Genomic DNA, 25,431 nt, shown 5'->3' with positions numbered 1-25,431 from the left:
TAACGGTTGTATAATTCATAATTACGATAAAAGTAACAGAGGTAAACATTAAAAAAAAAAAAGTATATGTAATAACGTAAATAAAACAACTATAAACAAAAATGGTACAGTTCAAGATTGATCAATGCAGGGATTGTATTATGCATTAATATAAACTAGCCTTCTGACCCGTGCAATGCACAGGATGTTTATAAGGGGTACAATAGTAACTTTTGTTTTATAATATGTTTTAATTGGAAAATGAATAGTTTATAAAGGAGAAGAAGGGGTGATAATTGAATGTAATTGTAGAGATATTAAGTTGGGGGAAAATGAATCAAATAACATTCATATATGTTTTTTTTTTTTTTTTTTGAAGGGAACATTCATACATGTATTGAATTAAAGCTAGTTCTTTTTTAAAATAATAAGAAAGGGGATTAATTAATGAAGGGAGGTGACATGTGGCATTGGTGAAAAATAAATTTTAATTACATGTGGCATGATGGGGATGATGGTTTGTGTTTTTAAATACTAAGTATAGATATAGATTACGGGGTATAAAAATAAAATGTAGTCAACAGAATTAACCTTAAATGCTAGATTACTTCACGTTATCTATGTAACGGTTGTATAATTCATAATTACTGTCAAACTTTATTTTTATGGAAAATGCTATACATAGCCCTAAGGGCTACATATAAGCATTTAATTTACTTTTGAAAATTGTTTAAATTTAGAAAATCCTGACAAAAACAAACTAATTACACCGATTTGCGCGTGTTTTTGTTATTAATTCCTAACTTTATACATTTTCCAAGAGTAAATTCAATGCTTATATATAGCCCTAAGGGCTATGTATAGCATTACCCTATTTTTATTGCCACATAATCAATACTTTGTACTTTGTAAATCTGTAATTAACGAGTGGATAAAACATTACTTGTAATAAATAGGAGAAAAATCCGGCAACAAAATTGACATTTGACAGCCGTAATTCAACAAAAAAAAAAAAGTCCAATTCAAGGATCAATCAACTGTACATCTATGACTTGAGATTAGAAAGAAGAAGTACTATGAATTTTCTTTTCTGATTTTCTTATTTGCCCTCGTGCATCTTTATAAATAATAATATAACTTCGTTGTTTTCAAAAGATTTGGTCGGCTTTAGCTTACTGTAATTTCGGACACTTAATTATTAAGTTATTACAGTAATTACCAGCTTGCATTATTTTGTCACTATTTTAACAACTTGGACTGTTACACACACCTTTCACGTGCTTTTTACGAGTGTTGTACCTGTTATACATCATACTCTACATTTGTCACTTCAATTGATCATCACTTGCTCTATTTTATACTTTCTCTGTTTTTTTTTTTAAACACCTTTTTATTATTACGCTTGTCAACTCATGTTTTTAACGATTAATATATCTAATTATCAACATTGTAAAATTATATAAAGTCGATATTAATGAAATATACATTGAAACGATTCAAACAAGATCCCACACGAATATGTTAAATCGAATCTATGAACCAAAAAAGAGAGTCAAAACGTATTGTGTGAATAGTGTTGAAGTCAAACGGTGTCAACTAAAAAAAAAAAAAAAAAAAAAAAAAAAGCAAGTATAACCTCAGCTTCCATGTGATCGAAAACGATTTTTGTGACATTATAATAGTAGTAATAATGTGACTTATGTGAGTATATTCCTCATTTATTATTGCAATTCTGTTATACAAGTTGTACCATAAGGTCATTTGTTGTACAATTTTAGCAATGTACCAGTTGATATATTTTGAGCAACATGTGGTCGGGATATATATGGATGGTTCCACAAGTGATTTGGAACAAACCAAGAAAGTGATATAACATTGCATATCTAGTGTTGAATATTTGACAATAAGGATGTATGTAGCATGAGTTCCCTCATGTTCTTTACCTTGAAATATAGGGGTTAATAAAATTTGAAGCTGTAAACATGTTGTCATGGTGCCTGGTTTTGATACCATGTCAAATAATAGATTAACCAAAAGTTTTAGTCAATAATTAAAGTTTTATTTTATATTCCCTCTGTTCCTTATTGTTTATACCATTTAATCCAAAAAGCTTAAATGGGACATAGTGAATAATAAAAATAATAATAATTAAAAGACCAAAATCAACTCAACCCAAAGTTTAAGATGATATAGTTAAAGCTTAGGCTCGTTTATTCTACCTCCGGTCCACTTTACCCGCAACTTTGAGGGGGTTTGCGGAGGCCAAGGCAAAACTTTTAAGGGGGGATTTAGAAAAAGTAAGGGTATGTAATTATGAGTTAAAATTGGAGGGAAGTATTGTGGTCCCCTTTTATTGACTTTTTTTATGGGTTGTACTTTAGTGAAAAGAGTGGGAAATTCCCACCTTTTTTTTTCCTGGCAGCTTACTAAGGGGCGAAATTTTTTGGGAAGGTTTTTTCCCTCCCAAATTTTCCCCAAAATTCAAAAAGACAGCAAATTTCCCCAAAGTTTCAAATTTTAGCATTAATTTCAAACAAAAGACCCTATATAAAAGCAGGGCATCCCTTCCAATTCTCCATTTTCAAAAGCAAAGTTTTAGGAGAATTGGGGAGGGGGGAGGGGGGATGAATAATTCAAGTACCAACATCAGAGAAATTAGTTAATTAAGTAAAAAATACAGGCAACCCTAAAAAATTACAAGCCATCTAAACTTAGATTAGTTTAATCCTAAATCCTAGAGCAACGTTAGTAGATGCAGCTTCAATAATAGGCTCCGTTGACTACCGTCCAAAAACCACCAGCCGCCATTTCATCACCAAAAAGCAATCCTGAAATTTTTTCAAAAGAGAAGGGACTCATGGGAGAGTTCGTACACGAACTTATGGATGAGTTAATTCAACAAGACCAGCTCATGGAAGATGAGTTAATCGAACAACAATTCAACCAAGAAGAGTATGAAGGGTCATCTAATTCAGAGCATGAACAACAACAATATGATGAAGGTAATGATGCTGATGGGTATGATGCTGATGGGTATGATGCAGATGATGATGCAAACCAAGAAGAGTTACAACACAATTGCAGACCAACAAGAGAGATGACAGTGGAACAGAAAAGAGCAATTGTTGAGGAGATTATGTTGCACATGGAGGGGGACTCACCGCAAGAGGCTTTTTAGCCAATTTGGCAAGAAAACATTCAGTGCACAAATCTACAACAACAAGATGGTTTCAGGTAATTAAACAATCTCTAGCTGAAGGTATTGTTGTTGATGTTAATACCAAAAAATTAGGCAGGACAGGACACAAAGCAAAACAATACACAGATGAGTTTCTGACATCTGTACCATTGTACAAAAGAACAACTGAAAGGGGATATGCTGGAGCACTGAAAATACCCAAAACAGCATTGCATAGGCTAAGGCAGCAAGGCAAGCTGAGAACACACACAAGCACAAATCATCCAGCATTGACAGAGAAGCACAAAGTGGCTAGACTTAAATGGGTTTTAAGTCTAATTAATCCTGTTCCAGCAATTGGGGACCCAACTTTTACTGATGTGCAGCAATGGATACATTTAGATGAAAAATGGTTCTACATCAATTCAGAAACAAGAACCTTCTACCTACTTCCAACAGAAGATGATCCATACAGGGCTCAACAATCAAAGAGGTTCAAAATCAAAGCAATGTTTATGGGAATGATAGGTAAACCATTGTTTGATGCTGAAAACAACATGATATATGATGGAAAGTATGGCCTTTTTCCTTTTGTAAAATATGAAAGGGCCAAAAAGAAAAGCAAGAACAGAGATGTTAGGACTCTAGAGACAAAGGCAATTCAAAGTGTCACAAAAGAATGCATAAGGGAAATGCTGCTAACACATGTTATCCCAACAATCTATGCAAAATGGCCAGAGCAGTTACCAAAGGACATAATCATCCAATGGGATAATGCCAGGCCTCATCAGGTACCAAAGGATGAAGAATTTCAAGCAGCTTGTCATGCACATGGATTCAACATTCAATTCATATTCCACCCAGCTCAGTCACCAGAAACAAATGTTTTAGATTTAGGGTTGTTTAGTGTCATTCAATCATTACAATATCAATCTTTTCCAAGGAATCTAGATGACTTAATCAAGTAAGTGGCAAGAGCATTTCAAGAATTTGATCCTACATTAAACAAGTACACATGGATCACCCTTCAATCCTGCCTTATTAAGATTCTGGAAAAGCAAGGGGGTAATAACTTCTCTCCCCCACACATGAAGAAGAGAAGCTTGGACAGCCAAGGACTACTACCTCAACTACTTCAAGCAGACAGGGAGCTAATAGGTCAAGTTGTTTATTTTTTGGACACAGTCACAATTACAGGAGATGATGAAGGCCACATGGAAGTAGATGCAGACTGATGACTGTGTCTTAGTTTAGGAAGCCAACTATTAAGGGACTCATAATTGACTGCCACATATAACCTTTTCCTATTCAAACAACCTTTTGTGTTAGCTTATGTGTAGGTTATGTGTACTTTTGGTGGATACAACTTGTTTATTTTTTAGGCAGTCATGTAATTAGTCAAGTACAAATATTTTGATTAACAAAAAGTTACATGTTTCACTATATTTTTGTTTCATTTTTAGAGCCTATTATTTCCATCAGAAGGGTTAAGATTTCAGTTAAAGCTTTAGTGAGTGTTGGTACCTCAACACAAACCTTTTTGACAAGGTTTATGGAGCATCCAAACCACCCAAGTAGCTATCAGATGAGTCCCATCATCATATGGAAAACCAAAAGGGGTGTGCATTATCAAAAAAGGGACTCAACGCATGAAAGGCACAAGACAAGGGTCACAGCAGGGGACTCATTCTCAACAACCATAACCAACCAAACAACTGTGAATTCATGCATCAACTAATGAACTAATCCAGCAACTGCAAAACGCATCAAATGTAGTGCTACCAAACAACAGCCCATAACATAAATCAAATGGGTCCCAAAACACCAGTCTTTTAACAACCACATACAACCATCTATCAACCACCATCATCCCAAAACAGAGCTGCTAACACAATTACTAGACAATTACGCCAACATTCATGCATCAAGTAATCATGTCAATGAAATCACAGTCATTATCCGTAATTAACAACTCACACAATCACACAATCATCAACAACAATCATCAAATCACAGTGATTATCCAGAATTGCACATCAACAGCACAAACACAGAGAATCAGAAAACAAAAAATTAGGGTTTAATAGAGTATACGCTGCGCATTCAATTACGAGGGGGGTTGAACTGAGGGTAGTAGATCTGCAAATAGGCGTCAATCACTTCCTCCCTCGACATGCCATCTGGAGGACCAGATTTGATGCGTTTTACGCCAGAGGAAGGGCCGTCGTCACGCTCATGGGACTCCCAGAAACCTCCAGATCTACAGGGTTCGACTCCCCTGTAGCAGATCCGGTGGCTGAAACCTCCACCTCAGTCACTGGAGACCCAGAACCCCCAGCAGAAACCACCGCAGCAACCACGAAACCCTCACCAGCAGGAACCACCACAGACGGTGGTTCATCACGGGCCACGGCTTCAGAGAACACCAGCTTAGGCGGCTCCTCGTCGCTGTCATAGTCAGCGAGTTTCGCACCACGAATCCGCCTCCTAGCAATGACTGAAGCGCGACGAATGGGTTTCAGGACACCCGTTCCACGGCGGGGTTTGTAGGTGACGCTACCAGATCGGCGGCTGGTAGCACTAGTTTCAAGGGTTTCATGGCAAGTTAGATCTAGGTTTTTGTCAGTAGAGGAACCCATTGAAAGAGGAATTCAGAGAAAACCAAACAAGGATTACAGAGAGAGAGAGAGAGTGAGAGAGGAATCGATTCGGCGAGAGAAGAGAGAGAAAGTAAGAACTAGGGTTTAGGTGGGAGGGATTTATTCTGGAGAATTCTCCAGAATAAATGAACTCCAACCAATTCATCAGATGAATTGAATGAGGAGCATTCAATTGGGGCAGTTGGAGAGTTGATGAATTTGAAGGGTTGGGGTATAATTTTGGTGGGAATGATTAATTTAATTAATCAGTCTTCTTATTAATCAGATAAGGTTAGTAATATAACTAAGTTGATTTATTAAAAAAATAAGGGTAAAATAGTAATTTCACATTAAAAAGTTTACTAAAAAAGGAAAGAAATGGGAAAGTTGCGAGTAATTTGGACCATCCCAAAAAGGAAATAGTTGCGAGTAAAGTGGATCGGAGGTAGTATAATTGGTCATGCCCCCTCACATAAGAGCCTTTGGATTTGAATTGTGGATGTGACATGTTTATTACCCTCATACATAGCACGAAATATTCCACTTGAAAGTTGGGGGTGGATGAGATATGAACTCGTGAGCTTTGTGCAGAGTCATGCTACCTCTTAATACCATGTTAGAGGACTAGTTCTACTAAAAGGTTAACCTAATACTCTGATAGTTAAAAACCTATGATCGATTGTATATTTTTTTTACATAATAATAGTACAGAGTAATAATACTCCGTAATAACGAGTACAAATTATTATTGTGTAGCATCATTTTCAAATATGTTTGCATCGTTGTATAGGCCAGTATAGCATGTGGGTTCTAATAAGCATGGGCTCTTAAATGTGACGGCAATAAAACTATTGATATTCACGAGTGTTTTGTTGTTGACCAAAAATATCATCACTAGCTACATTCATATAGACGAGGCTAGGAGATGCACCAAATCTTTTGAAAAAAAAAAAAAAACTAATGGACAATACTAACGATATTAAAAGAAGTGGCCTAATTGCAACTGTTTGAAGCTTCAAAGATTGTTGTTATACATCTGGATTATGAATGCACACACCATACATACCTATAATTCTTGTAACTAATTAATCAACCAATTGGTAGCGTATCAATTGTATGATATTATAATTATAATTATCGATCATTAGGTTGGCAATGTTCATGACTGATTAAGAGATACATCGATAAATGTCTTTAATGCAATAAATTGAAAAAGAAAATGTCATAAAAGTTATATGATTATTCGTTATTGAATAATTACAATTAAAGTATTACCAACCCTAGGGATTTATAAATCATTGTTCAGTATTGATTTCCTCCTTAAAAATCTACGTCGTTTATTTCTAACAAATCAATCATTAACAAATATTTTGCTCATAATAATTAAGAGACTTGATTGTAATAATCGATCTATGATTTTAATGCTCTATTTGGTGAAAAGCAATGGGCAAATCCAACTATTTCAACAAATAGTTTCACAGTGAGCTGAAATTCCATCTTACATTTAAGGTATTTATTTATTTATTTATTTATTTATTATTATTTATTTATTTTGGAAAATCTTCATCAGTTCACAATCCACATATAAGTTCATGCTAGAGGAACATTTAAATGTTTGATCACTTACGTAGTATGAGTACAAGCCAAATAAAATTTCATCTTAAAACCAATTGAAAATATAATAATTTGTTCAAAAATTTTAATTAAAACCTTTCTTATTTTCTTTATTCTTCTACATGGGAAAACTATTGGTCTTTTTCTATCGCATATGCGGTATTTTTGTGTAAGCCACAAAAGCGAGTGATGAGAATCGATCTCAAAATCAGCTAATTTTGTACTCTTTAACTTTTACTATTGCTGCTAGTGTTTTAGTGGAAAGTTTCTTTCTCTTCATAAATAATGGAAATATGTTATTGAGTTCCTACATTTGAGAATAAATTTCATAGATGAATGCAAATTTAATAATATTAAATTGAAAATTATAATTAGTTTGTGACTCCACTAGTCCACTAGACTAGGCAAAATTCCAACACTAAGTGTGAATTCATTCATAAAATGGGTTGCTTGTACATAATCTTTGAATTAATTAATTTAATTGGTCCCAATCCTTGTTGTGGGCTATAATATGCGAATGAACATAGTACACAATTGCACGCGGAATTACAGTCTAAAGGTGGAAAAATTTAGGCAAGTGACCAATGCCTTTTAAATGCTTAAAGAAAAATAAAGCTAGACTAGCTTAATTAACGTACACAAAATCAACATTTTCTTGACTTAATTAATTAATTAATTAACTAAAGTAGTTCTACCTAATTAAATTATTTATGAAGTACTTAAACTTGAGTATTATATATAGTTTGAATTGATTCAATTCACAAAGCCGACATTATTGGTTGGTCTTTGTATGGAATAATAGTACTTACTTTAGTTAGAACTTATCTAATTAATCCCCCTTTTTCAATTGGTTGGTTAAGGATGGCTTTCCTTTTTCCATTATCTGCCCAACATCTTTGGTAATCACTTACAAATCTAGATTATTGGAGATTGGTTTATTTTGAGATAGAGATAAAACGCTTCGATGACATATGATATCCATCACTTTGGCAAGGATAAGGGACATGTTTTGATTTAGGATGATATCCTATCGGAATTTGTATGTAGTTAGCTTTTAAAGATGAATGAAAGCGTAAGTTTGCTTGTATGTAGTTACACTCTTCTTAGGCGTAGTTTATGTTAACTTTAAAAAAGTCACAACCTAATTATAATTATAAAGAGTTGTAAACGGCAATGTTTTTTAATTTAGACTAATTTTTCGCTCACTTTTTGAGTACCCCAAGTTTAATTTAATAACAAGTTTGAAATTAAAATTGAGAGCAAATCCTAGTCAAAGAAATTAAATAATGCACATATTACATCAAGCTTAGTACCAAATTCAATGCCCAAGATGTGAAATTATATAACATGAGATTAGTTGACATTGCAAACAAATTGTAATAACACTACTAATTTGAAGTAAATGAAACTAGAAATTCAGAACTTAGTTGAAAATCTTATTAAGGATGGCATCAAATGAGTTAGTACGAAGTACATATAAACCAAGATGTAAGTGTGAAGAATGAGGAATTGAGGATAGCATCTATACCCATAAATTCTTGTCATAGCCGACTAATGGCGTGTCAAAAGTTGGTGGTTAGATAAAGGATCTCGGAAAAAAGGGTCTCGTAATCTTGAAATACCAAGTAATTTTTTTTTTTTTTTTTTTTTTCTTTGATGATGATGATGAATGAGAAGATGATGATGATCAACTGTTAAAAAAATACCAAGTAAATGCAACTAGCTAATCAATCAATTAGCTAATTAAAGAAAAATTTTAGTACTTTTTGAGTATTATGCTTTATTACTCAAAAAGAAAATTTAAGGTTAAGAAAATACTTGTATAAGATAAATGAAAAGCTTTAAAAGTGGCCGTGCTTAGTACTAACGGGGTGAGTATAAATTTTGTAAACATCTTTAAATGTTTATTTATTTATTTATTTATTTTGGGTGCACATGGGGGCCAAACGCGAAAAACAAAATCAAGGAGATATAGAACATGTTAACTATATCATTATGCAAAATACGACCTTAAGTTAAAAGGGGATTTGAATCAACTCGATAATGTTGTTTTGTATAATTTCTTGATTGACTAGCCAATATGCTGCTCTATTTCCTTCACTATAGATATGCTTAATCTCCACTTCCCAGCTCAGATTAGCTATTTAATTTTTGCAATTAGCATGCATTTATGATGGATTGTTAGTGTTTGTAATTGTCATTGTAATTGTTAGTTTGGATTTAAAGTAGCCAATATTATTCTGTAAACTTTACTATTCTCAAGTTCAATTAAAATTTCCTTCCCTACCAATTCGTGCTCATTGTTAGTAAACTAAGTAAAATTTGTGTTCTTGTTTGTTGATTTGATAAATCTTTCTTGCATCCATTAGTGGTTCCAAACTATGACTACCATCAAATATGTATGTACTAAACCAACAAAGTGTTGACTCATCTAGTAAGACTATTACCTCAAATCCTAGAGGTATGAGGTTCGAATCCTACCAAGTGAGGGTACTTGGGGATAAAGATATCTTACCCTCCCCTCTACTCCCAAATGCGGGCCTAACCTGCAAATATCAGACTAAAAGCCATGAGGGTTAAGGTTTGATCAGGGTCCTCCTTATAATTAAAAAAAAAAAAATTATAGTTTGCATGTACTCGTATGATACTCAATTCTTAAAATTCTTGTTTTTACAAGTGTGTGATTCTCAATAATTGTGTCTTATCTATTTATTGGATCTCAAATATGTAACAGCTTGTTCCTTTGTTCCCTGTAGAGTAGATGCCAACTAAACATGTTTAACATGGTATTGGAATAATTATTTTCGGCAAGAGTGGCAAGTTGGTAACAACTCATTCATCAAATTATTATAAACTCACAACTCATTCATCAAATTATCAAGGTGGTATATATAAACTTGAGGGATTGGGAAAAGTATCTCAACTTGTCGCTTGATTAGTTGATTCAGAATTTGTTTCATTCTACATCTGTTGTTTAAAGTTTTCAGGGTGTACAGCTTTAGATACATCCGAGTGCATGTAAGAATATATAATTTTTAAATAACAAGCTTGAGAAAAATATCCAATACCCTACAACTCGGCTTAGTATTTTGAGTTAGGTCATGGCTAGCTTTTAAAAGTTGTCATCTGGTTGGGTATCCGGTTATGAACATCTTTGATAAATTCCCAGTTCTTTTGAGTTAGGTCATGGCTAGCCTTTTCAAATCGTTATTAGGTGTGATAGGAATTGGGGAGCTTGCATTGAATTAAGGCCCAATTAATGCAACTAAAAAGCCCAATTTCTCTTGGATTAAACTAAAAAGCCCAACTAAAAAGGTCAGACTATATTGTTCTTCAGAAAACCATTCTAAATATCAACAACAATACAACATAATGCATGTTATTCTGTCAGAGCTACTATAATACATTGCATAAAATCTTGCAAACATAATTGCTAAAGGGTAAAGATCAAAATACTACCAAAATCTCTAGTAGATTGCTAAGCATACATTATTTAGGCTTTCTTAATTTTTCGCGTTACACCAATACGCATAAGTGCAACATAAGCAATTACCCTATACACAACAAACATAACAACCAAAACAACCGCGGAAACAAGCTGCCCTCTAAGTCCTACTGATTTAACAGAAGGAAAATCTTCCACCAAGCACAATTTACCTTCACCACAGGGGTAAGTCTCCCCTGGCTTATACTGCGACCCGAGCAACAACTTGTAGTTATAGTTCATAATCGATAAGTACCTAATCCATTTAATAAAGGCAGGGATGTTTTGAACGTAGAACCCGCCTGCTAGGAGGAATGTGAGCATGAGCACTGACCCTAAGGTTGTCGCGGCCTTAAGGTCCATGACAAGTGCACCTAGCGCAAGGCCTAGGCCTTGCGAAACCATGATGCTTAAGAGAAGAGAGAACAAATAGTAGAGGAAACATGTGGCCTTATACTTTAGTCCACCCATAAAATAAGTTATGGCAATGTATATTGTGGGTAGTATTAGCTCCATTGGTAGATCACTAACCATTCGCGCTATGAAGTAGGAGGATAGTCTGTACATTCCTGATGAACGTTCCTTTGCGAGCACCATACGTTCTGGTGGGAATGCGAAGATGGATTGAAATAATGGGAAGAAACCCCAAAATCCGGTTGAGAAATATAGCAATCCAATCTGTAAAATAAAATTCATATCAATGTCATAAATTATACGTTCATGAACCATAAAAAAAAAAAAAAAAAAAAAGACTATACATAGCCCTTAAGGCTACATATAAGAAGCTAAAATTGAAAAAAAAAATTAAAAAAATTGAATATATAACATTAATTAAACTGATTTGCGCGTGATTTTGTCATGCAATTGTTATTAAATGTTTATTCATAGCCCTAAGGGCTACATATAACATTACCCTAAAATAAATAGTTATATACGAAGTAATTAATTATGTTACCTGGTCCTGTAAGTGAGTGATCTTGGACTGCCACCATAAAAGTCCTACTAGGAAAGCTACAACAATGACTTGTGTGATCTTAAGAACGTCGAAAAATTCGTGCTTTCGCTCTTTCATACCCCTTTGAAGAAGTACGATAAATTGTTGCCACCAAGTAGTTGGCCACTTCCCAACATTCGTATTAGACTCATTCTTATTATGATCAGCAACCACACCGTCTTCTTCTTGCAATTCTGCTTTCAATTTGGTTGCTATATGGTTCTTGGATGCCATAATTAGTCTTTCTTTCACCGTCACTTGATCTTCTGACTCATCCGGGGACACCCCTGAAATTCACAAAGGTTAAATTCAAAGAGTCTCGCTAATTGTTTTAACAGTTTCACTAAGAAAATAAAGGACTTGTTTGACATTGTTTATTGTTTTCAATTTTCTTTTTTTTTTTTTTATTTTTTTTTTAATTTTGATTAAACAGAAAATGTTTCCACTTTTCTGTTGTCATAAACTATCACGATTTTAATAACTTTGACTATTTTAAAAATCATTAAATCAAAATAACAAAAAACAGAAAACCACAGTAATACCAAACGAACTTTAAGTTTTTTATATGTACGTATGTGGTATAAATAAGTCAGGACATTAGACACCAAAAAGAGGTTGACCCACTTCATTCGCCTACCATTTGCAAGGTCTAGGAGAAAATCAGCCGGATTCATCGGAACTTTGGGCACGTACCCAACACTTTGAAAGTAGTCCATAACATCAGAACCACTACCATAATACAAAGAGTTACCTTCAGACAACAATAAGACCTTATGAAACATATAGAACAACCTACTTGAAGGTTGATGTATAGTCATCACAACTGTCCTCCCTCCTTGTGCTAGGTCCCACAACGTCGACACGATTCGTTGGGCCGTGGTTGAGTCCAAACCCGATGTGGGCTCGTCGAGGAACAAAAGGCTCGGGTCAATCAACATCTCTTGCCCAATACTAACCCTCTTCCTCTCACCACCAGATATACCCCTCATAAATGGGCCCCCAATAATGCTATTTTTGCACCTAGTTAGGCCCATTTGGAGTATAACATCCTCAGCTACACCAATCTTTTGTTCTTTGGTAAATGTGTTTGGTAGTCTTAATAATGCAGTGTATACTAGAGTTTCCGTCACGGTTAAATGAGCATAGAGCACATCATCTTGTGTTACAAAACCGGTGTTACGTTTCATTTGGTTCGAGAATGGTTTCCCGTTGTATGTTATGGTTCCTGTAAGGTGGCCGCCTAGTCGGCCACCTAAGGCCGTTAAAAGGGTTGTTTTACCACTTCCTGATGGACCAAGCATTGCTAGCATTTCGCCGGGCTTAACCACACCCGATATCCCATTTAGTATGACCCGCTCTCGCAATGGTGAATCTGTAGTGTTTTTAACCTTTTTATTGCTCGGTATTTGAAATTTCACCTTGTATACCACATCCTTAAACTGCAAATGAGGGAAAAAAAAGGTTTCAGTTCATGTGATACATATTCATGATAAATGTAATACTTTCGAACATTTTAATATTTTATATCTCACAAATAATACCCAAAATTGCAAATAATATGAAATTTTGATAAAATATACTTCATACTATATAGCACATAATATCAAAGTACGCTTTTAAAATAAATTGTGTTCCGTGACCATGAATAGTAATGTATCACTACACTCGTAATCAACTTTTAAGGGTCCGTTCTAATTTATTGAAAAAAAAAGTGAACTGAATCGAATTGAATTGATTGGAGCTTAATTGAATTGATTGGAGCTAAATTGAATTGAATTGAATAAAGCTTAAATGAATTGTTTATGAGAGAAGGAAATTAATTAGGAACTAAACTGATTATTCTGAACTGAACTGAAATTAAGTTGAACAGGCCCTTAATCATGCAATTCTATAAATATACTTTACTTGGCCGTATAAATCGTTGTAGATGCAAAGGAGCATCAACAAGACATAGTAGCATGCATCATAATTATGTGTCTTATTTAGACAAAGGTAACATCATATATTATGATGACTTTAGAAATGAACTATTTTTCGATAATATGACATCCTTTGATGATGACATTATAAAATTTCTCCAAGAAGAGTATTTTGGACCTTCTTGATCGGTTATATAGCTCACTAAAATTAGAAAAGATAAAGTAAAGTGTAATCAAATTAGCTTGGTCATCTATTAATCTTAATGCATGATTAATGACATTTACTTTTCTTATAAGTAAGATACTCCTCAATCACAAGTTAATAAAACCTCATTTTCATCAATTTTCACCAACAAAATTACAAGTTATATTGTTAATGATTAGGAAACTTTTGCTTAAAGTATTGACTTTATTTCTGAGTAATTGTAACTGGACCTGGTTATTGGGCGGGTCGGGTTAGGGTCAGTGCGGGTCGGTTGCGGGTCAAGGTCAAAGAGGGTCATATTTTATAGGGTCAATATAGGGTCGGGACAATGCGGTATAGTAATGGTAACACTTAACATGGTTAGACATCTGTAGGTTCAGTGCAAACTGACAATGTTAGTTATTCAAGATTACATGAGCTTACATACGTATAGTGTGCAATATTTGTATAGTATGGAGTATATGTTGATTAATTTTTCTAGATAATTCTTTAAAGTTTTAATTTTTTAAAGTAGAAACTTTATGTTTACTTACCTCACCAGTCACCCTAATGCTCATTCAATCTATTAATTATATATAACAGAAAAAAAAAAAAAAAAAAAAAAAACACTTTCTTACCCTAGAAGAATAAAGAAAAAAGAAACAACTTTATATTTAGTCCCTACAAATTATATTCCATGGTTTGTGTTGGTATAAACGTATAGTAGATTGGTTGTTGATTGATAAGAAAGGAATATGTTAATTTATATAAAAATAAATGTTATTGTTTACTATCTCCGTTATATGTTATGTGCAACGATTTGACATAAAGTAGAGAGGAAAAATGTCTAATCGTTGCACATAACCTGTAACGGAGGTAGTATATGTCTTAGGATTGTGAGGGATATACCTGTTTTTTTAGACATCCTATAATAACTAAGAGTTTATGCTACTATAATAACTATACTTTTGTTTGTGAAAAAAAATAGATAATAAACATTTACAAGACTACAAAGTATAAATTACAAACGAAGTACAACTTTTTATTTTTGATTAAAAATGCCACAGTTGAACGCACATCTTAAAGGATTTTTTTTTTTTTTTTAATTTTTTTTAAAGAACCACAAAAGCAGGTGATGAAAATCGATCACAAGATCTTCTATAACCCACTCTCGTATCTTATAGGATTATGAGTAGTATTAATTATGTGTCACTTTAGTAAACCTAAAAGTGCAAAAGACCATTAGAAAAAAAAAAAAAAATTTGACTATGCATCAAATCACATTCACAACACCCGTAAAAAAAAAAAAAAAAAAAAAAAAAAAAAAAATCAAAAAAAAAATCACATTCATCTTAGGAAATTTTAAAAAGATAAAGAATTTTCCAGTTCATGATGTTGATTTTATTTTTTTCCTCCGACCTCCGTTTTTCTTGATAACTCTCATACACATTCAACGCCAAACTCAGCATAGATGCATCTAAAACCCAGCAAGGATTTTAATTCATTGACAAATTCAATAAATCCTCAAAGAATATATTATTAAACTCCGACTAATTCAGATTCGAGTCCGATAAAATTCTTGATATGGAGTCCGTATTTTTAACTACATGTGAAGTGATACTTCATGCAACAACATTATTACATTAAAGATTAATAAATAAAGATATATAAACAAAATAAAAAACAAAATTACCTTCAATGTAACGGGTTGCTTAGCCTTTTTCTGAATTTTGGTTCGATCAAATTCCATTGTCTTCTTTTGTTGAGCTTCTAAATCATTCACTTGTACTTCTTCCACATCCATATTTCTTTCTTCTCGCATTAATGTTCTAAAAAACTATGTAACTAAAATATTGATAAAATAATCAAAATTAGGGTATGTTTATGTGTAATATAACAAACTTATTAAATTTTACAATTTAATAAGTGTTTAGCTTTACATGCAAGATATATGAAGAGGAATATAAGAGTTATAAAAAGATAAAATTGAGTATATATGAAAGAAGTACTCACGTTTCTATCTTTTTTCTTTTTATATTTAAAAAGAAAATCAAAATTCAAAAGTAATTTTAATAACAAAAAATAAAGTTGTTTAGAAATCTCCGGAAATATCTCCTATCAATTCTGGTAGAAGTGTTGAATTAATATGTGTAACTTTTGATTCCATGAGATGAGGGGTCGGCAACACAACAACATCATTAAGAAAAAAAGGTTTTGTAATTTTGTAGTTTAAAAGCAATTTTTTTTAAAAAAAAAAAAAGTTTTTTAATAAAAAATAAAAAGAACGTATATTTCGTATTATATATAATAAGAAAAATATAATATCATATAAGCATAGAATAGAACAAAATTTTGTGTTCTTACTCAATGTCTAACTTCCCTATATATATTGAATACAGTTTGGTGTGGGTGGGTTAATAAGGTCAATTTACTTGCACTTATGGGTGTGATTAGGCTTTTTAATTAGTAGTTTGTGTGAACTTTTTTACACTCTAATGTAATTGTTGTTTTATTCGGAACACTTTCCATTAAAACTAATAGTGTAATATAACCAATCCGAATTTCAATTTGTAAAATCATAAAGGATATACAAAAATAGAATCAAAATCGTACCAATATGATGAAAACATTTACTTACCAAAAAAAAAAAAAAAAAGCTGATACGTAGTACATGGGGATATCATAATATATATATATATATATATATATATATATATATATATATATACACTCTTTATTTATTTATTTATTTATTTACCAATTTACTTTTTGCATAATTTCAACTAGATTATCCCTGTGCGATGCACGATTTTAATAAAAAAAATTATAGTATAAAACTCGTATTTACAATGAATCTTTTCCATTTTTTCATAAATTCATTAAAGGGAGAACAGAAAACCAGTTTGAATATATCAAGAAAATTTTTAGACATTTGAATATTAGTGCTAAGGAATTAAGAAGAAGGAATCATAGATCTATAATTAAAAAAAAAATTAAAAAAAAAAAAAGAATACAGTTGCTATTCAATTTGTTATACTTTGAATTTTTTTTTTTTTTTTTTCTAGATTAAAGTTGTTGAAAGAATTTGCTTAGCTTGTTTACGAAGCATCACAGAAAAGGAAAAAAAAATCCTTTTAGATTTAAAAAAACTATCATAAAAAATGATATCATTAATGGCTTTAGGCAAGGAAAAAACTTCATAAGAAATTGACACTTGTACAGTTTTGAGGAGAGAGGATGTCAGCAATGTTTTATTCTAATAATAATTAACAAATGTAATAGTTAACAAATGCATAATTACAATATCTTAACATAATATCTCAGATCATCTTATAGAATGATGTGTGTTTTAGAAATACTCCCTCCATTCCTAATGGCTAAATTACTTTCCTACTCTCTATTATGTGAGGAATAAATGCTGGAAGTAGGATTGTAATTTATGGACGAAGGGAGTAAAACAAGTAATCAAGTATAAAAATTGAAGTAATTAGCTAAATATATAGGGCATGTTCACATTTAATAAATTCAAGGAATTGAACTGAACTGAATGGAGCTGAACTGAACTGAATGGAGCTGAACTGAACTAATTGGAGCTGAACTGAACTGAATTGAAATGAGCTGAAAAGAATATTTTATGAAAGAGGGAAATTAGGAGCTGAATTTAACTGAATTGAATTGAAATTAAGTAAATGTGAACAGGCCCTTAATCGATTAGCGATAGCTTACCATACGTGATACGTATCTCAATATTAATAAAGGGATGAGAAAATGCAGGAGGGTGATTAACTGATTAAAAGCACCTAATTATCATTAAACAAATATTGGGAGCGAGTAGGTGAGAAAAGTAGTCAAAACTCAAAAGGCCTAATTGAGATAGTGAGATGAGAGAGTATGCGCTAGTGTGTTAGTAAGGTACAGCCAACAATAAAAGTAAATAATGGGTTGGCCCAATTTGCTTATAAATTACCCATTTGGTTATTTTTTATTTTATTTTTTTGGCATAATTGCTAAAATTTACCATGAATTCAGGAAATGTTATTATGATTTTGTCAAAATCTTTTGCGATACTATAGGATTGCCATATTTCATTCTTACTACGGGGTACTTCGGTACTTGCAATATTTATGGAAATCTTTTATTTAAAAGAAAAAAAAAGAAAATTGATTTTAACACACTACTCGTATTAATCTATTTTGACACACCACTATTAAGAGAGTATAAAAAAAAATTGGAAAATGTTATACCTAGCCCTTAGGGCTACATATAAGCATAAAATTTAAACTTGAAAATCGTAAAAAGTTAAGAAAGAGTTGTACCCAGTTAATTCCCCAGATAATTGTTTATCTAGGGGTATAATTGTCTTTTCAAGTATCAGTGGAAGGGTACATGCGTGTTTTTATGTACTAATTATGGGGTATAAGTGTAATTTCCTTACCAAACAGTAAAAGCAAGTTGCAAACAGTAATTGAACAGCTCACCAAAAGTACTGAATAAATAACCACGTTTTTTCAATATATTTACATAATAACAAAAATTCGTTTATCTGGCAAATAAACTTGTATTTTCCCGTTAGAAATCATCAAAATATAAACACTAATTACACTGATTTACGCGTTTTTTTTTTGTCATAAATGCCTAATTTTATACAATTTTTAAGAATATATTTAATACTTATATATAGCCTTAAACATTAGCCTAAAAAAAATTTGCCTAAATTTTTGACAAATACTTTCAGATTTGAAATTTGTTGCATCTTTGGAAATCTGCCAACTGTCTTGAAAATGAGGGAAGGATGAGACTTTGGTCTTATGTTTGGCACAATTTTTGAGTAATTTTACATTAAACCAATACGCCTTTTTTTTTTTGGTGCAAAAGAAGGGAAATCCTTAACAAAAGAAAAACAGAAAGAAAATAATCTATGAAATAAGAATAAAAAACAAAAAACTATCCTATCATAGTAGGAACCATCCTAGCCCGCGACACCCCACTAAGATCCTCCAATAAAACGGCCAAAAGATCCTTAGGGATCGCCTCAATCAAGATCATCTGTTGCTCCAACCGGACTCCATAGTTAGCAAGCCAATCAGCCGCCATATTAGCTTCTGTATAACAATGACTCAACCTGACCTCCCAACCTTGACGACTTAATAGAGCTTTGCATTTGCGGATTATATGAATAAAAGGGGAGTTGGGGGTGTAGGATTTGTCAGCATACGAAGAACCACTTCAGAGTCAGCCTCAACTTAAACCAATACGCTAGCTCTTCGTCTATTAATTATGAGACTGTATTTTTTTGGATCTTGATCTATTTTTGTTTTTTTTTTTACTTATGCCTTATAATATACTTATACCTATATGATGCATGGTTAGAATTAATCTTTCGTATGATTAATGTTCAGATCAGCTGCACTACATTGTACATGAAAATTAGATTTAGATATAAAAATAATTTACATTAAAAAAAAAAAAGATCAAACAGCAAACAACTTTGTTATGTGAAACTATAATCTAGGAGACACTTAAAGCATGTTCACTTCAGTTTAATTTCAGTTCATTTCAGCTCCAATCAGTTCAATTTAATTCAGTTCATTTCATTTCATTTCATCTCCTAATCTCCTTCTTTCATAAAATACTCATTTCAGTTTAGTTCATTTCAGCTCCAATCAGTAATCAGTTCAACTCAGTTTAGTAAATGTGAACATGCCCTCTTATGCATTGAAGTAGAAAATATAGATTAAAAATAATACTACCTCCGTTAACATTTACTTGTAACTTTGGAATATTTTATGTCTCTAAAATAATACCCTAAAGTTGCAAGTAAATGTTAATGGAGGTAGTAATAATAATAAATCATTAATAATGGATGATATCACACATAAAATTGAAGGGAAATTTTTAAATGTTAAAATGATATGTAGAATAGTGTTGGGACTCCCTCCTTAATTATGGGGTTCCCAAGATTTAAAAAAAAAAAAAAAAAAAAAAAAAAAAAAGGAGATGAATTTTTAGTCAATTGGAAGTGAAGACCTTAGAACTCACAAATGGTACTACTTCGTGAACAAGGAAGTTCATGTATGATCATGAACTTAGTATGTACCTTGAACTTGTCATGTTTTCTAGATTAAGAGAATGTGACTAGATTCATTTTTCTCCACATTTGTGTGGAAGATTCTAGGATGTCTTTGGACATCTATAAATAGGAGAACCTTGGAGGAGCCTGACATGCAAGTCATTCCACAATAAGCATTGTGAAGAAAACCTCTAAGAGAGTAAGAGAGAGCCACAAAGAAAAGTGAGAAGCTTGAGATCATCTTCATTTACAAGTTAGTGAGTGTTCCACAATTGTACTTTGTGAGAAAAATATTGTTATCCATCCAATTTGGGTGAAGTCATATTGTAATCCTACTATTATATTATAGTGGAAGTTTTGGACTATTAGTCTCGCGGTTTTTACCATTATTGGGTTTTCCGTGTTACCAAAAATCTCTTGTGTTATTTTGTTTCTTTTATTATTTTGTGATTCCCATCTTGAATTTATTATTTTGTGATTCCCATCTTGAATACACAAAGAGGGAAATACTATTTTTCCCAACAGTGGTATCCGAGCTTGGTTCAACGGCCTTATTTATTTTCTTGTGTCTTTCGTGATGGAGAATATTGTCACTCATGAAGGAGACATGTTGAAACTCACGGCAGAGAATTTTTCTTATTGGAAACCCATGATGGAGAATCACTTATATTGCAAAGATTTGTATGAACCAATCACTTTCGAGAATAAGCCGGAAGGAAAAAGTGACAAAGAATGGGTGCTCTTGAATCGAAAAGCAGTTGCCATGATCCGTAAGTACATTGATCGTAGTTTATTTGAGCATGTTTCTTCTTACACTAATGCATATAAATTGTGGACAAAACTTGAGTCCATGATTCAAAAGAAGACGCCTCGTAATAAAGCTAATTTGGTAAGACGTTTGGTGAAAATGGAGTACAAAGATGGTCAAGGCATGATTGAACACTTGAATAACTTCAAGGGCTTGGTGAATCAATTAACCAAGATCGAAATGAAAATTGATGATGAGTTGCAAGCCTTGTTACTTTTAAGCTCCTTACCTGAGAGTTGGGACACTTTAGTTGTCACACTCAGTAACTCAGCCCCAGAAGGAAAGCTCACCATGGATGTCGTTGCTGACAGCCTTCTAAATGAAGAAGCAAGAAGAAAAGAACGTGGGACATCAACACAATATGAGGCTAACATTGTGGAGAATCGAGGAAGAAGTGTTTTTCGTGGGAAGAATACAAGTAAAGGACGTGATAAGTCAAGAGGAAGGTCCAAGTCACGCTCTAGAGTCACTTGTTATTACTGTGGAAGGTCGGGTGTCGTAATCTTAAAAGAGATCAAAAGAACGGTACTGTCAAGCAAGACCAAGCTGACTCAAAGAAGAAAGAAGAGAAGAGCACAAGCGCTGTCAATGATGAAGAAGATGTATTTTTAATTGGAGAAGATAATTCTCTCAATCTTGCTTATGATGATAGCTTGTGGATAGTTGATTCAGGTGCTTCTTTTCACATAACTCCACATAGGGGGTTATTCTCATCTTATCAAAATGGTGATTTTGGTGTCGTGAAAATGGGGAATCAAGTCACAAGTAAGATTGTTGGCTTAGGAGATATTTCATTGATGACCAACACTGGAAGTAAGCTTGTTTTGAAGGATGTAAGGCATGTTTCAGATATGCGCCTTAATCTTATCTCTACTGGGAAGCTTGATGATGCTGGTTTTACAAATCATTTTGGTGCTGGCAAGTGGAAGCTCACTAGTGGAAACATGGTCATTGCCCGAGGCAAAAAGGAAGGCTCATTATATTTCACACATGGAAGCATATGCAACGATGAAGTAAATGTTGTCCATGACAACTCAATCTTGGAGCTTTGGCACAAACGACTAGGACACATGAGCGAAAAAGGATTACAAATTCTTGCTCAAAAGAACCTCTTACCAGAAGTGAAAGGTAAAACACTTGATCCTTGCACTCATTGTTTAGCTGGCAAGCAACACAAGGTCTCATTTAATAGGACTAACCGACCACATAGAAAGAAACATATTCTTGATTTGGTACTGATGTATGTTCTATGACAGAGAAGTCTCTTGGAGGAGCATTATATTTTGTTACTTTTATTGATGATCATTCAAGAAAAGTGTGGGTGTCTTTGTTGAAATCTAAAGACCAGGTACTTCAAGCATTCAAGGAGTTTCAAGTCATGGTAGAATGACAAATGGGAGTGAACTTGAAGTGTGTTCGAGCTGACAATGGTGGTGAATATCGTGGTCCATTTGAAGAATATTGCAAGTTACATGGCATCCGACTTGAGAAAACACCTCCAAAAACACCTCAACTCAATGGTGTTGCAGAGAGAATGAATAGAACCATTGAAGAAAGAGTTCGGTGTATGTTATCTCATGCTAAGCTCCTAATTCATTTTGGGGAGAAGCTGTGAAGACCGCTGTTGATATCATAAATATTTCACCATCAAGTCCTTTGAATGGAGAAATTCCCGAAGAAGTCTGGTCGGGAAAGAAGACCTCTTATGGTCATTTGAAGGTATTTGGCTGTCGAGCATTTGTTCACATCCCAACTGATGAAAGAGCCAAACTTGACTAAAAAACGAAGGAGTGCATTTATCTCAGCTCACCAAAAGATGAGTTTGGCTATCGATTATGGGATCCAATTAGAAAGAAGATTGTGAGAAGTCGAGATGTTGTTTTCTTTGAGACCAGAATATTCAAGACTCTCAAACTTCAACAAAGTCACAGTCAAGGATTGTAATACGATCTGATTTAACACCTGTGGTGCCAAATGAAGCGGCAGAAGCGGAAGAGTTTGATCACACCCATGAAACTCATGATGAAGATGAAAATATTGAGCAACCAATAGATGAAGAATCTACATATAATCAACAACCTAGGTCAAATGAAGAAGTAATAGAAGAAACAGAAACTCCTTAAGTTCGACGTTCTACTAGAGAGAGACGTCCCTCTACCAGGTACTTTCGAGATGAGTATGTGACTCTCATTAATGAGGGGGAGCCTCGACATTATGAAGAAGCCATTACTAGTGATTACAAAGATGAATGGAAGAAAGATATGGAAGAAGAGATGGAGTCTTTGCATAGTAATAGTACATATGATCTAGTAGAATTGCCTGAGGGAAAACGAGCCTTGAAGTGCAAGTGGGTGTACAAACTCAATGAGGAAAACAATCCTAAGCCAAAATACAAAGCTCGAATCGTTGTAAAAGGGTGCAATCAAAAGAAAGGCATTGACTTTGATGAAATATTTTCCCCCGTAGTGAAGATGTCTTCAATTCGAGCCGTAATGGGTCTAGCCGCTAGCCTAGACTTGGAAATCGAACAACTCGATGTCAAAACTGCATTTCTACATGGAGATTTGGAAGAAGAAATATATATGGAGCAGCCTGAGGGATTTGTAGTTCCCGGAGAAGAGCATCTTGTGTGTCGTCTTAAGAAGAGTCTTTATGGTCTAAAACAAGCACCACGCCAATGGTATAAGAAATTCGATTCCTTCATGTCTCAACATGAATTCAAAAAGACTCTCTCCGATCATTGTGTCTTCATTAAGAGGTATGCTAGTGGTGATTTTATCATACTTTTACTATATGTTGATGATATGTTGATTGTTGGTCAAGATAAAAGGAAAATTACAGCTCTTAAGAAAGCTTTAAGTAAGTCTTATGCTATGAAAGACTCGGGGCCGACAAAGCAAATTCTTGGGGTAAAAATAACTCGAGATCGATCAAAGAAATTATTGTGGCTATCCCAAGAGAGATACATTGAGAAGATTCTTGAAAGATTCAACATGCACAAGGCAAAGCCGGTCAGTGTACCACTTGCTGGACATTTCAAACTAAGTAAGAAGCAATGTCCAAAAAGTGAGAAAGACAAAGATGAAATGAAGAGTATTCCATATTCTCCTGCAGTCGGTAGTCTCATGTATGCCATGACATGTACGCGACCCGACATTGCCCATGCTGTCGGAACTGTGAGTAGGTATTTGTCAAATCCCGGTAAGGAACATTGGGCTGCAGTAAAATGGATATTTCGATACCTTCGGGGAACAACCAAGAGGTGTTTATGTTTCGGAAAAGGAAAGCCTATGTTAGAAGGATTCACAGATGCAGATATGGCAGGAGATGTTGACACCAGAAAATCTACATCTGGATATCTTACTACATTTGCAGGGGGAGCTATATGTATCTTGGCAATCTAAGCTTCAAAAATGTGTAGCTTTGTCTACAACCGAGGCAGAATACATTGCCGCCACCGAAGCCTGCAAGGAGATGTTGTGGTTGAAGAATTTATTGCTCGAATTGGGCCAAAAGCAAGAAAAATATATTCTCTTTTGCGACAATCAAAGTGCCATTCACTTGGCTAAAAATGCAGCATTTCATTCCCGAACGAAGCACATTGATGTTCGATATCATTGGATTCGGGATGTTTTAGATGAAAGGATGTTACAACTTGATAAAGTCCACACCGATGATAATTGGTCAGACATGATGACTAAGGCGACACCAACCAAGAAATTCAATGATTGCTGCAATGGTGCTGGTGAGGTGGAATTCCCTAATTAAGTCGGGAAGGGGGAGATTGTTGGGACTCCCTCCTTAATTATGGGGTTCCCAAGATTAAAAAAAAAAAAAAAATTAAGAAGGGGAGATGAATTTTTAGTCAATTGGAAGTGAAGACCTTGGAACTCACAAATGGTACTACTTCGTGAACAAGGAAGTTCATGTATGATCATGAACTTAGTATGTACCTTGAACTTGTCATGTTTTCTAGATTAAGAGAATGTGACTAGATTCATTTTTCTCCACATTTGTGTGGAAGATTCTAGGATGTCTTTGGACATCTATAAATAGGAGAACCTTGGAGGAGCCTGACATGCAAGTCATTCCACAATAAGCATTGTGAAGAAAACCTCTAAGAGAGTAAGAGAGAGCCACAAAGAAAAGTGAGAAGCTTGAGATCATCTTCATTTACAAGTTAGTGAGTGTTCCACAATTGTACTTTGTGAGAAAAATATTGTTATCCATCCAATTTGGGTGAAGTCATATTGTAATCCTACTATTATATTATAGTGAAAGTTTTGGACTATTAGTCCCGTGGTTTTTACCATTATTGGGTTTTCCGCGTTACCAAAAATCTCTTGTGTTATTTTGTTTCTTTTATTATTTTGTGATTCCCATCTTGAATACACAAAGAGGGAAATACTATTTTTCCCAACAAATAGTTTGAGTGTTGATGATGTTAGCAATGTTTTGTTTTAGTAATATTTATTTATTTTTATTTTTTTTACTTTGTATGTTCTATTTAATTGCAATATTTGGTATTTCACGCTCAATGTAAAAAGCCAAAAATTAAACCA

The 25,431-nt window shown here is 33.6% G+C and overlaps 1 protein-coding gene across 1 annotated transcript; it reads right to left on the bottom strand.

Annotated features, from left to right (window-relative positions):
• Positions 1–10,812: 10,812 nt before the first annotated feature.
• On the bottom strand, positions 10,813–15,932 carry LOC145627241 (ABC transporter G family member 9-like). Its single transcript, XM_081679631.1, has 4 exons — positions 15,685–15,932; positions 12,526–13,327; positions 11,850–12,175; positions 10,813–11,572 (listed from the first exon to the last, which is right to left on the bottom strand). The coding sequence occupies exons 1-4, from the start codon at positions 15,811–15,813 to the stop codon at positions 10,904–10,906; spliced, it is 1,926 nt and encodes a 641-aa protein (XP_081535757.1). The 5' UTR covers positions 15,814–15,932; the 3' UTR covers positions 10,813–10,903.
• Positions 15,933–25,431: the final 9,499 nt, after the last annotated feature.

Source organism: Chenopodium album, chromosome 4 (genome assembly GCF_948465745.1).
Source record: "Chenopodium album chromosome 4, dcCheAlbu1.1, whole genome shotgun sequence".
Taxonomy (NCBI): domain Eukaryota; kingdom Viridiplantae; phylum Streptophyta; class Magnoliopsida; order Caryophyllales; family Amaranthaceae; genus Chenopodium; species Chenopodium album.
Note: the sequence above shows the minus strand (reverse complement) of the source record. Positions and strands in the feature narration are given on the sequence as shown.